The sequence below is a fragment of the Molothrus ater genome, chromosome 1 (genome assembly GCF_012460135.2).
Source record: "Molothrus ater isolate BHLD 08-10-18 breed brown headed cowbird chromosome 1, BPBGC_Mater_1.1, whole genome shotgun sequence".
Classification (NCBI taxonomy): domain Eukaryota; kingdom Metazoa; phylum Chordata; class Aves; order Passeriformes; family Icteridae; genus Molothrus; species Molothrus ater.
This window is the reverse complement of record NC_050478.2, coordinates 29,516,817-29,529,575: the sequence shown is the minus strand read 5'-3', so window position 1 is coordinate 29,529,575 and position 12,759 is coordinate 29,516,817. Positions and strand designations below refer to the sequence as shown.

General features: G+C 35.4%; 1 protein-coding gene across 1 annotated transcript in view; it reads left to right on the top strand.

The window, feature by feature from the left end:
- Positions 1–6,599, top strand: part of MEOX2 (mesenchyme homeobox 2) — a 52,047-nt gene extending 45,448 nt beyond the window's left edge. Inside the window, exon 3 of the mRNA XM_036379089.1 lies at positions 5,289–6,599. Within this exon, the coding sequence (XP_036234982.1) occupies positions 5,289–5,513 (225 nt within the window). The 3' untranslated portion in view covers positions 5,514–6,599. The remainder of the gene's footprint in view (positions 1–5,288) is intronic.
- The last annotated feature ends 6,160 nt before the right edge of the window (positions 6,600–12,759 follow it).

The window sequence follows — 12,759 nt, the reverse complement described above, 5'->3', positions numbered from 1 at the left end:
CAGGAAAATATTATCTGTATGCATGCAAAAAAGGCAAGTTTCATCTGTATAACACCAGGGATTTCTGTAAATTTCAGGAGTTTGACTTTCCTTAAGACTTGGCATCATAAATGTACTATCTAAAAATAACAGGAATGTTTTCAAGGCCAAAGAAAGTTTAGAAGTAAACCTAATTTTTTTTTCTAATTTCAAAAACTCAGGGTTATTTTTTGTTATTCATATGTTTGTCTGTATCAGAGGAAAGTAAATTGAAAGATTTAAAAATAATAAAAGCAAAAGTAAATGGACAGTGGCTGACTGAGGAAGAATGCTTTAAAGGCTTGATGCTTGGGTCTTCATGACATATCTTTTAGGTATATTAAAACATGGAATTAGGATACTGACTGCAAAGACTCTTGCTTAGAAATATGGATCCCTTAAAGCAAAAGAATAGCTACAACTGGCACAGCACTCTTGTTTCTAATTTTTAAGGCTCTCTAGATATCAGGCCTCAAATTTTAATCTTGTTTGGGACTCATGCCACTAAAACCTGGAATAGAAAACTGGATTTTAGGAAAGAATTTTTCATTTCCAGAAAAAAGGTTTTATAAAGAAAAAGTATTTTTTCTTAAAAGAAGAAAGGGAGCTGATAGTAGAACTAAGATAGTTTGAATTCAGTCATTACTTTTTCATTCAATTATTCTTAAACTTTACATGACTGAAAGGGTCTGCTGAAGAAGGAGCATTAAATCAGAAGTTCAGAAAATATTTACATTTTGAATCAAAAGGAGTTGTTCATGTCCACATAAGGAAGTTATATTAAAGATACACATCCAACTCAGCCCATCATGTGGTCCTTAAGACTACTAAGGACCTATATATCATAAGTATGTAATAATTATTTTGGCAATGTAGACACTAACAATGTCAACCTCATTGTTTTGACTCCCCTCCTATGATTCCTACAGAGAGGACCTTAAAATAAATTGGTCACAGCAAAACATTTATCTTGTAGATCAGGAGATATGTGATGAGAAATAATTTATTCGTATCTAAAGTAACAGTCTAATCATCAGATGTGGAGATGCAGATGCTAAACAACTTGTTGACTAAGGGAAAAGAAACAGGGCTTTCGTGCCAGTAAGCAGATGTGCTCAATAGACTGCCTCATAAGCGCTGATTTAGAAACAGCTGTTAATGCTACCATCATCTTTAATACAGCTCATTTCCCGCCACTTCCTTTGTTTTCTGTGCATACACATGCTTGCTCCATATAGTCAAGTTGTGCTAGTCAAAGGGTGGAGACGAGAGAGTGCATTTCAATAAACAGTAGGCAATCAGGACTTGATTCTGGGAGGTGGTGAGCACGCTCAGACCCTGCTGGAGCTAACTTAGCCTTGAAAAATAGCATTAAAAGCTCTGTAAATCTTATTAAGTTTGTCACAGTAGATCATTAAACTTTCTTAAAGGATATAATTTTTTGCAAAAGTTGTGAATGTCACTACTAGTTCTTTCACTGGGGGATATTTCAAAAATTTTTAAAGTTAATTTCAGCTGGATTTTTTCTTTCTATTTTTATTTCAATTTTTCTTCATTTTTCTTTCAGTCATTCAGTCACTCTCTGTCACTCTTGACCTATTCTATTCAATTCTATTCTGCACTGTTCTATTCTACTTCTTTCATTTTCTATCTTCTTTCTTTGTCCTCCCTCCTTTATGTTTCTCAGGGTTTTTGTTTTCATTCATGTTATATGCAAGACCTGAAAGATTTAAATGAGTTGTGTGTTTAAAAAGCATTTTTTTCCATGAACCAAGATAAACTGATGCTCTGAATTACTTCACACAAAGTTTGCTTCACTTCCTTTCCATTACTAAAATATCAATGGATCACATATCAGTAACAATTATACCCTCTATAACTGACCTTCAGCTCCAAAGGAAGTTCAGAATTCCAATATCTAAATTTGATCTCTAGAGGAAATAACAAGTGAAGTACCTGTCTCATATTATTAGCACATGAGCATTAAGGTCTTCATTTAGAATCTATTGAGCTGTATGAAAAAACTCACATTGACATTAGTGTACTTTGGATCAGATCAAAAGTGAACTTCAATACTTCATAATGGAGGATATAATGAAATATATAGTAAATATTTTCAATCATAAACTTGACTATAAATGATTTCTAGCGTTTGAGAATAATCTTTGACATACCAAAAAATTTTATATTCTGTAAGTAAATCAGATGCAGTTTATTTAAAGTAATGAGCAAAAGTATTGAACAAAAAAGACTTTTTTTCCCCCCTTTTTAACATTGTTACCATTTTCTCTTTATGGGAAGGCTATATGTTTGTCAGTAGTATATTTCCTCCCACGATTACCACGGTTACTTTCTTCCTTCTACACTCAAGACAGTGCATGCAAAGGGAGCTGGAGTAATTTCAGCCCAACTTTCCCAAAATGCCGTGTTTCCCATACAATGGGTCACCAGCAGACATAGCATTACATGCTGGGTCCTTGGAGGAATATGCAAAATATACTCATCCTTGAAAAGGGAATTCATCATCCCTTCACTGATTTATATCAACTAATATGCAGATGCTGACCTCTACTAATCCCTGGTGGAGGCACTTTAAGGCATAATTTTATGAGCTGATCTGAAGGTTGGTGATCTGAATGAAGATGTACTCCCCAGCCTGGATTCAGTTACTCATTACCTGGAGCTGGGGTCAATCTTTTGGGTTTAATGCTCAAGGAGACAGACTCCTCTCAACTCTGCTGTTGTCAAGTGGCCTGAATTATAACAAGCAGAACCAAAATGTATTGTCATAAAAAATGAAAACCAGAATAAGTTATTAAATTACAGTAGAAAACAGTAAAAAATGTCAGTTTAGCAGATGTGAGACTTAGTTTTGTCTGTGAGAGAACAGAAATGAGCACCTGTAACAGAAGCCAGGCAGTAATCATCCTGTTTACCCCTGTCCCGTGCAGGACAGTCTCTGACTGGTCACAGGGGTATTAGCTTCAGTTTCTCAAGTATTCACAAATGAACTGACCACATCCAGAAGGCCTGGATGTCTCTTATTCCAGTAAGTTAAAGTAGGTTGCATCCAGGCTCTGCACTGAAACCTTTACTTCAAATGCATTATTGTCATTTTTCTTGAAACCATGTTTTCTGTACATTATTATTACTCTCTTCTGGGCTTTGAGTGATGTGAATTATTCTGTGAATGTTCAAGGATATAAAAATATCTAGAGAATTGCTTGGACCTTTTAATAATTACTCCAATCCTGTAATTTTTTCTTACCAAAGAAAAATGGCTTGGCCCTTATTTCATAAGAAGTGGGATAATATCCTGTGATAATGGGTCCAATGCAAAGTGTATTATTTTTGATGTTCAGATAATGATTGCAGTTGTATCTACTGCATTACCTGGCACAAGTAGAGCAGTGCCTTTTGCAAGGGAAACTTCACTGTTAAACAAAACGCCCACAATGAAACAAAATATTATCACTTCTCCCAGAAAGCTGCCAATGCTGTACCCTTTTGAAGTTGTTGTTTCCAGGGACACTTCTGATACCAGTTCTGAGTATGGTAATTTCCAATATCACAGTAGCCAGTAATAAATACCTTCCCTTTTACACTTTTGCACTTGGCAAGCTAGATTTGTTTGGCTCTAATGAGCCAACTAGAGGAAAAGATGTGCTCTGCTTTAAGGCTCTTAACTAACCTGGAATCATTTTTCTCTGTTCCCAAGTAATTTGCTTTAATGGCTTACTTTGGCTTTAACAGGAATATAGAGTATTAAAAAAATAAATAACCTCTCTTCCTTCCTAGATACATATACAAAGAGCGTGATGCTATCAATCAGTTCAACTGTAGTAAAATTTTAATGTAAAATTCAAAGTGATAGTAAAGGTTAAAAACTGTGAGGTTTCCTGGATGTGTAAGACAGATTCAGCAAAACAGCATTTTTGTGGCTCTATTACTCATGTTGAACAATATGTCCTGCTGTGCCTGTTGCTTGCTGATTCTTTTAAAACTCTGAAACACATTCTGCTAAACACAGCAGAGGATATACCAGCATTGCAAGCTTTCTTGCTTTTTTTCCAAGTTAAATGTTGCAGGCATTGTTTATTTTCTGTGGAGCCTTCATCTGAAGAGCTGCACACACACACACACACACACACACACACACACACAAGATTTTTCAGCAACATTAACTCCAAATGAATCAAACTGAACAATATTCTATTCATACTGTTCTCAGTGACAGTACTTGAAGCTGATCTGAAATCAGCCTTTAATCTGGTCCAATATATTTGACAGCTGCTATGCACATCTTTTTTTTTTCTTTACTTTCCCTTTGGCTATTGAAAAATATTGTGGTTTGCAGTGCAAATAATTTAGGTTTACTTTTCCCTCATATATTTCCATACAGAGATGGGGAGGAGCGGAAATGAGTTTCAGCTGGCGTAAAATCTTGGGGTTTAATTTGACTTAAACACAGGTACATTTTTAGTCTTCCATGTTATGAATTTCTTTTTCATTCTTATCTGAAATTATTTGCTAAGTTTGACTCATTTTATAAATGCCCTGCCTTCTGACTTTGGGGGTATTTATTTGCCTAAAAAATTTGACCAGGGTCTATGGTTAAATGCAGCAGAATAAAGGATCAGTTGACTAGAATAATTTGAATACATTTGTGAAATAGACAGGGAAGTCTTAAGCTCTTATAGTAAGAAATGGTCTTTCAGATACTTCAGCAAGTTTAAAAAAAAAGGGAACCTTTAAAGTGCTGCACCTGAAACTCATCACCAGCTTACAGAAACAAAGAAGAAAACAATGCCAAATTTCAGGCAAGTTGTTTTGCAGAGTAACTACCCTCTGATGAAGGGTTCTCTGTTACTCAAAATGTACGTTCTTTTGCACAGTCCCTTGATGGGAAACATTTTGACTTTGTTTCTCTCTCTGACAAATGTCATTAATATGTTTTTCAAGAGTATGTGATCTCTTTAATGTTTTCTAAAGGGCTCGGAGATGTTCCTACAGAACTATCTGGAGGAGATAGCCCAGCTGTCTTCTTAAGAGTAATCCCTTTTCCTCCCTTGCAGTCATTATCCCCAGTGTTCACATCCTATCCAAAACTGAATTGCCTGATCTTCAGGGAAAGCTTGCTAAGCTCTTTACCATCCAGACAGAAAGGCACATTAGGAAAATACAATCCCCAAGTGCTGTGCTACAGGTAGAAAGTTCATTTTTACCTTCAGTGACTCCATCTTTATTTTCTTGTTTTGTCTTCTGTGAAGGTAAAAGTTTGGTTCCAGAACAGACGGATGAAGTGGAAGCGTGTAAAAGGGGGCCAGCAAGGGGCAGCAGCCCGGGAGAAGGAACTGGTGAATGTGAAAAAGGGCACGCTGCTCCCCTCCGAGCTCTCCGGCATCGGCGCCGCCGGGCTCCAGCACACAGGGGACTCTCTAGCCAACGATGACAGCCACGACAGCGACCACAGCTCTGAGCACGCACACTTATGATACACAGAGAGTGCCCCAGCTCCGTTCTCAGGAAAGATGCTTTGCTGGCAAGCCTTACACAGGCATCGTTTACTTATGCAAGTGACTCTGGCAGTGATCTTTTAAGTTGTTATGGAAAATTCAGGCTTATTGTGTCTGCTTTTCTCAATTCTTAGATGGTTTACAGTAAGTGCCATGTCTTAAAGGTGCCTCAAGAGTGGAGAAGTGGAAGACAAACTTACTTTGAACATTCCAGATTTGTTTGTCGTTTTTATGACAGTGGGCAGGTATTTTTGCTTAAGCTTGCACTGAAAATTACATTGCTCTCAAAGACGTTATATTCTGAAAACCACAGTGCCACAAAATCACTATCTAGTGGATAAGAAATGTATTTTAACTCTGTATATATTTACCTTACAGCATTTTCCTGTCTTCACTAATTTTTAGCAATGCATTCATATTAGCTGATGGCAATAGTCACTCATGACAATAAATGGCTTTTTGTCTCTATATCTTTGTTTTGTTTTACCAAAGACATACAATACATGCAGATACTTTTGTTCAAGTAGAGAACAATACAATAGTATCTGCTAGGACACATCCTTGTATGACAGACAAAACAAACCTTATGTTGCATTTACTATCAACTGCTGCTAATAGGGTATTATTAAATTTACCTAGCTACTCAATTCTTCCTATCTTATAACTGCAAAAAGTGATTTTTACAATCATAAGGATAGTCCAGTAACCTGCCAAAAATGTCATGTTCCACTCATGCCCAGTGGAAACTTTCCAAAGGATTATTGGTCTCTACTTTGTCATAATTGAGTACATTGATAAATGCTGTAACTCTGCAGAAATGTTGTTGCTTCATGTTCAGTTTGAAAAAACAGCAGATAAACTGAAAGCTATTATCAACTGCTTATGTTGGTAGGAATCAAAATATGAAGGTAACTCTATATCGTGTCCCATGTGTAAAATCAAGACATATTTTCTGTTATAAGCTTTTGTGTACATACAGGCAAATACCAAACCCCAAAATTTAATGCAAACTATTGATTGTACTTTGTAAAGAAATATGTTTAATAAATAATCCTTTTTAAATAACTCTAGTCTCTCTACAGTGATTTCATAGGACTCTGAAAGTGATTTTTGCCTAAGCAGCTCTATCTCTTTTTGTATCTTTTGGAACGTCATCTGGGGACAACACAAAGCTGTTTTCAAATTTAGGCTTTTAATCTTGGACAAACCTTCTACCTTGATCCATTTGGGAAACTCTTTCCTTTAGCAGGAAAAATTTAACTAGCAGCTAATGATGTCTTCAGCCAAAACCAACAAGAGTTTGTTCCATCATTTTTCCATATTTAAAGCAAATGTAAAGGGTTATTTTGTAGAACTTGTTGAAATGGATGAAAGGGAATAAATTTAAGGAAGGGATGCATACTTACATTAATCATACCTTTGTTCAATAAAGTTGTTTAATATAAAAACTCAAAGTATCTCCCCAAAAATTCAGAGATTAATTGGACTGGGTAGTGTGATAGAAGGAAGTGGGTGAAAAAAAGAGGGAGCAAGAAACGTGCACATCCTAGCAGGTACTTGTGAGCATTCACTGAAATCTGCTATGTGGAGAGTAGGGTATCATGAAAATTAAATGGAATCAAGAAATCTGTGTCTATTTTCCAAATCCTTTCCACTGTAAGTTTGATCTTTCTTGCACATTAATTGTTGCCTTGACCATTTTAGTTTAAAATATCCAAGCAAAGGGTAATTAATTTCTTAAAAGACTTCAGAGCATTTTATTGATTCCAGCACTTAAGGGGCTTTGCATTTTTCTCAGTTCTTTTTAAAATGCCTTTGTCATACAAAAGTGCTGAGAACAGGAATGGGATAAGATAACTATTGTGAACACTTATATTTTTGATTTTATGTCTGGGTGGGAAAGGTTTTTGGGTTTTGCAGGGATTATGAGAACAGAAAAAACTTACAGTGATTCATACTAAAGCTTTTACTCTTGGCTATTTTGTCCTCCCCCTTAAATGAAATATAACTACATTTCAAAATGAAAAATGACAATGGAAAGCTGAAAATAATTATCTTTAATTTTCAAATAACACTTAACCACAGAGATTTAGTCAAATATTAAGTGACTTGTTTCGCTAGTAAAGGGGAGAGAAGATGTTTTCCAAGTACTCTTGGCCAAAAATACCTTTCAAGGTTTGCAGAATTATTTCTTGCTGTCATTCATGAAAAAATTACAACTGCATCTGAAAACAGATCAACCAAGTTTGAGCTGACACTTTACAAAACAAATGGAAGTGCTTTATTTATATTATGTGAAATGTACCAATGTGTTCCTAGCCCAAGGCATTTTGTGAGGTGTGTTACTCTGTCAGTGGCACAGGGATTGGACTGGGTTACTTGCTGTGGGGGAGCAGCCAGCTTTTCCTGTTGAGAAAGATAGTATTTTTCCATTTTCCTAGTTTTAACTGAATCTGCTGAGATTTAGAGCACAGGTTGAAGAGAGAGAAAGGTGCAAGTTGATTTACAGTGCTAGGAGGTGGGTTTTTTTATTTTAGGTAAGTGAATGAACTTGAAACAAAGGACCAAATAATGTAATTTTATATTTCAGAAAAAAAAAACCTAAAAAAAATTAACATTTCCTATGCTTTAAAAGCAGTTCAGACTTTGAAAATGGCTGTAAGTGTTAACTATTAATTTCTCAGATTACTTAAAGACTTCTGTCAGCTTTTAACAACTGTTTTTTGGTACATCCTTGGTGCGCACACTATGGTGCAGAGATCCTGCACTGGCAGTAGCTGAACCTATGAAGGTCCAGTGATCTTGCTACTATGTTCTTGAAGGAACTTCCTTGCATGCTCAGCCCCACAGAAATACAGCCATGCTTCTTCCAGATTTCAGCTAGCTCCTATTCAAGCCATGTAGAGCAGCAACAAGTGCCCCACACTTTATAAGCACCTCTTTGCAGGTCAGCAGGTCTGCTCAGGACTCATCAATGCAGATAGCGTCTCATTTTCTTCTGAATATTCCAATTACCCAAAAACTCTCTTATGGAAGCTCCTGGGATCAACCACCTGCGGTAAGACAGGTGGTTGATGCCATGACTTTGTATCAAAGTTGTAGGACAATTTTGTTACTGAAAACAGATATGGTTAGAGGCTTTTGAACTATAACTTAAGGGCTGGTTTTATCTTTGTTGTTTTCTATCTGTCTGCAGACTGTTAAGTCTTCTACCAGTCTAGCCATGTGATATAGCTAAGCCTTTACTATTTAACACATGGACAAAATCAACCCCTAAGATTGTGACTTGCCCGAAGTTGGGCAAGCAGTTGGTTATAGAGTGAAATGTAAATGTGATGATGAAACCTAGTAAGGTTGGTTATCTTTATTATTTACTGTTATTAAATAGTGGATAATCACTTTTCATGAGTTGTTGTCAATGAATCTGGCTTCTGACGAATAATGAGGATTTTGAGTAACCATAGTTTCGACATCGTATTTCTCCAGAGTCAATTTCTGATTTTCTGTTGATGTGTCTCTGAGCCAGGCATAAAAATGTACTCAGGAAATATACAGAGAAAATATAATTGACTGTAAAATGACAGTGATGCTTAAGAGTTTAATTTTCAACATGATGGATGATAAGAATTCTTTTTTCTCAGGTACAAAACTATACATTGTTTGCAGGGTTTCTTTCTCTTCCTTTATGACTGTTTTTTTATTTCATTATTTTGTTTATTTTAGCTTCATTATTTTAGGTATTGAGATATTGTTAAAATAATACCATTGCAAGGTGGCTGAATTTATTTAACTACACAAAAAGTAGTACTTTTTGTGCAAAAGTACAAAAGTAGAATCTTTTCTTGACTTTTCTTTGGATCCAAAAGTAGTCAGAAAAAAGGGAGCACAAGAAGAGACTCTATACCAATATCTTTCTACCACAGGCCAAGTTCCAAGGTAGTTTATGTTTCCTGCTTTCTTAAGTGGAGGTTCTGACTGCTGCAATAATATTATTTATACAAATAAAGAAAGAAGCAGTATTAGGACATGCACTATTAGTAGCTATGAGGAGACATAAATTAGGGACAAAATGTCAGCTTGAGCCTTCATTTAGAATTTCCTGGCTTCAGTCATTTGGTGTCTCTTGGGTGAACTTGTATTTAAGAAAGTACATGCAGTATTTAAGATAAACTACAAGATTCAAGAAATTTTAGAGAATATAATTTAACTATTTATGGACTGTAATTTAATATCATTATTTAATGTGTGTGGATTGAAAAGGAGAATTCAGCATACAACCTGATGTCTACATTCATTTAAAAAAGGCATCATAACAGATAACTGGCAGTAACTGGCATAGAGCTTCAGTAGTGATGGACACTATAACCTCAGATTAATAATGACTCACTGGAGCTCATTTGCTTTTATATATTTCTTTTCATTTTAATTTTAAGCCCATGGTCTTTTGGCATCATTTACAGCTGAGAGCTGTGTTGTAGGAATCACTTTCAATGTAATTTAATGCCCTTGGCTGTTAGTCAGGGCCTCCATATGGCATAATAAGAGGTTATCACATTCATCTGTAAAAACTGCAAATGTTTTAGCAGTTTCTCAGTCCTTTATTACCTCTGTCCAAGTTGTGCATGCAGGACTATCACCTGAACAGTAGACTTGGTTGAGATCAATAAACAGAGAAGACTCCACAAAGCATTGTAAATGAAGAGTTTGTTAAATAGTAGCTGTAGTAGGAAATAACCATAGTTATTGTTTTGTTTGTTTGGGTTTTTTTTTCCCCCCAGTATTTTTCTTTAGGAAAACTCCACAGATTTTAAAAGGGCACTCAAGAAATTTGTACTGGTCACCTGGACAGGCCAACTAAGCCTTGTGGAATTAGATTCAGGGCTCTAGTGAATGTCCTGTGATGGTTCTTTCTTTTTAAATATTATTTGCAACCCTCACTCCTTCCCTTAACTGGATTCACAAAAAAAAGAGCAGTATGTCATTCTTCAAAGAAGAATTGAATAATATATTTAAGATAAGGTGTAAGAATGTGATTCAGGATATTAAATAATTATTAAAATGTTACTGATTCTGTTCAGAGGACTAATTAACAGGAATAAAGTGTGTTGCCACATTCCTGTTCTTCCATAAAGGATTTTGTTTTATTCTTGCTTGGAATTTGTGAACGAAAAACTTTAAAAATCTTTGTGTATTATGTTTATTAAGGTTATATACTTGAACTCAAATATTTAATTCTGTTGTCTAATAGAATAAGATTACTAGCTCACAGATTGACATCTCTCAAGAAAGAAAATATTTGTACACAAGTACTTTTCTGCTAATATTTTGATTATTTAATTTAATTTTGAAAATTTACTATCCATGAAGAGAAATTTTGTGAAATGTTATTTACATTGGTGACCAACTAATTAATGAGATTCACTCATCCTTTGAGTAAACATCACTAGAATTGTTTTCTGCAGGAATTTATTGTCTCATAACCACACAATAATATAATGAAATTTGTATTATAAAAGCATGCTCCAAAACAATATGAAGCAATTAATGTGGTAGATATCTGTAGGAATAGTTTATAATTAGGGACAGATTCTCATCCCTAGTGTCACCATGAACATATAGACACTGTATATGTAACTTATGGTTGCTTTTGGACTTCAAAGTTTTTAGAAATATGTCTATTCTGAATACTTACCACATTATTTGCCAAAAAAGTCACATGCACAGCTGAGAAAATACTGAAATGGGCATTTTCCCAAATTAAAAATGTATCTTGAAAAATTTTATGAAATCCCCACAGAAATGCATTTAAGGGAGCAAAACCTAGCAGGGGAGAAAAAAAGCCCAAAATTTGGGATTACAACACATTGCAAATAGTTTTGTATACATATTTCTATAATTCTTGGGTAGATATCTATTTGCTAGAACCGTGGAAATAAAACACACAACTTTTCTTCCATAAGTGGTATTAGGTACAACATAGAGCTGCCAGTTTTCTAATTTTAGCATATTTGTGTAAGACATTTGGTTCTGTTGACAATTTTATGATGAGATCTCAGGATTCCTTTTACATGGAATATTTCTGCAAGAAAGAAGTAAAGGTTCTTCTAAGGCAGCAAAGGACCTCATCTAAAGCCTACAGATGGCAATGGAAAGATTACGATTGATTTCACAAGGATTTGGACTTAGCCCAAACTACACACAAAAGTTCATACAAATCAGTGAACAGTCCAGGATTAAGACATTAGCCAATAATTTCCAAAGTGACTGCTGACTTTGTGCCTCCATTATGACACACAGTATCCTGATTTCAACAAAGTTTTGAGTACACAGTGAAAATTAGGACCACTTTATTGAAATGTGAGTTGAGAGCCCCATATTATGGGGTTATGAAAATTCTGGTTTTGGTTCTAACAGGAGTCATAATGCAGGATTTGTATAGCTGGCAAATCATCACATTAAGTTATTAAATTGTAGGTTCCATAAGCAATATGAAATAATCTTGCCATGCTGCTTTCATTCTGCAATTTGTGGTATTAGTAGATAAGAAAAATAAAGTGTACTATATAGAAAGGTAGGTTTGAACAGATGTTCCCAAATGGTGTGGGGGGTAGGGGTGGTGAGGAAGGTAAAACTTTCCTTCCATTCAGATGTCTGTCTTGAATTTCTCACAGTTTTTGCAGACAGTTTGGCTCAATTCCAACGTACATCGTTGCCTGTCTGGTATGAAAAATGCCATCTGTGGTGTATGGAAGTTCTTTCTTTAAAAGTGGCCTGCTAATTATTCTTCAGGCAGGTGTTACTAAAGTGAAGTCAGGTGTCAAGCATAGCATAAACTTTAAATTGACTAAAATTGCTCTGTTCTTCTGTTCTTTCCCAAAAGAATAGAATGGAATATAAGAGAGAATTGAAATGTTGGTTGATACAGCATTGAGATGACTCATGCAGCAGTATATATATTGCGGTGACACTCAAAAACTGAAAGTTAAAGGATGTGGGTTGAATGAAGTGTATAAATTTTCCAAAACAAATGTCCTTCTGATTCTTACTGGTCCTTTATGTTTGCATTGTCGTGTGGCAAAATGTTAAAAATCCTGACATTCTCAGAAATTTCAGACAGGGTAAAAGGTGTAGGAAAGAATTTCCTTCTGTGCTCTGGAAGACTGGGAAAGCTGTTTGATGAAAAGAGTGTGGAAGATGGCTGTTTTGTGTGAATGACACCTGCAAA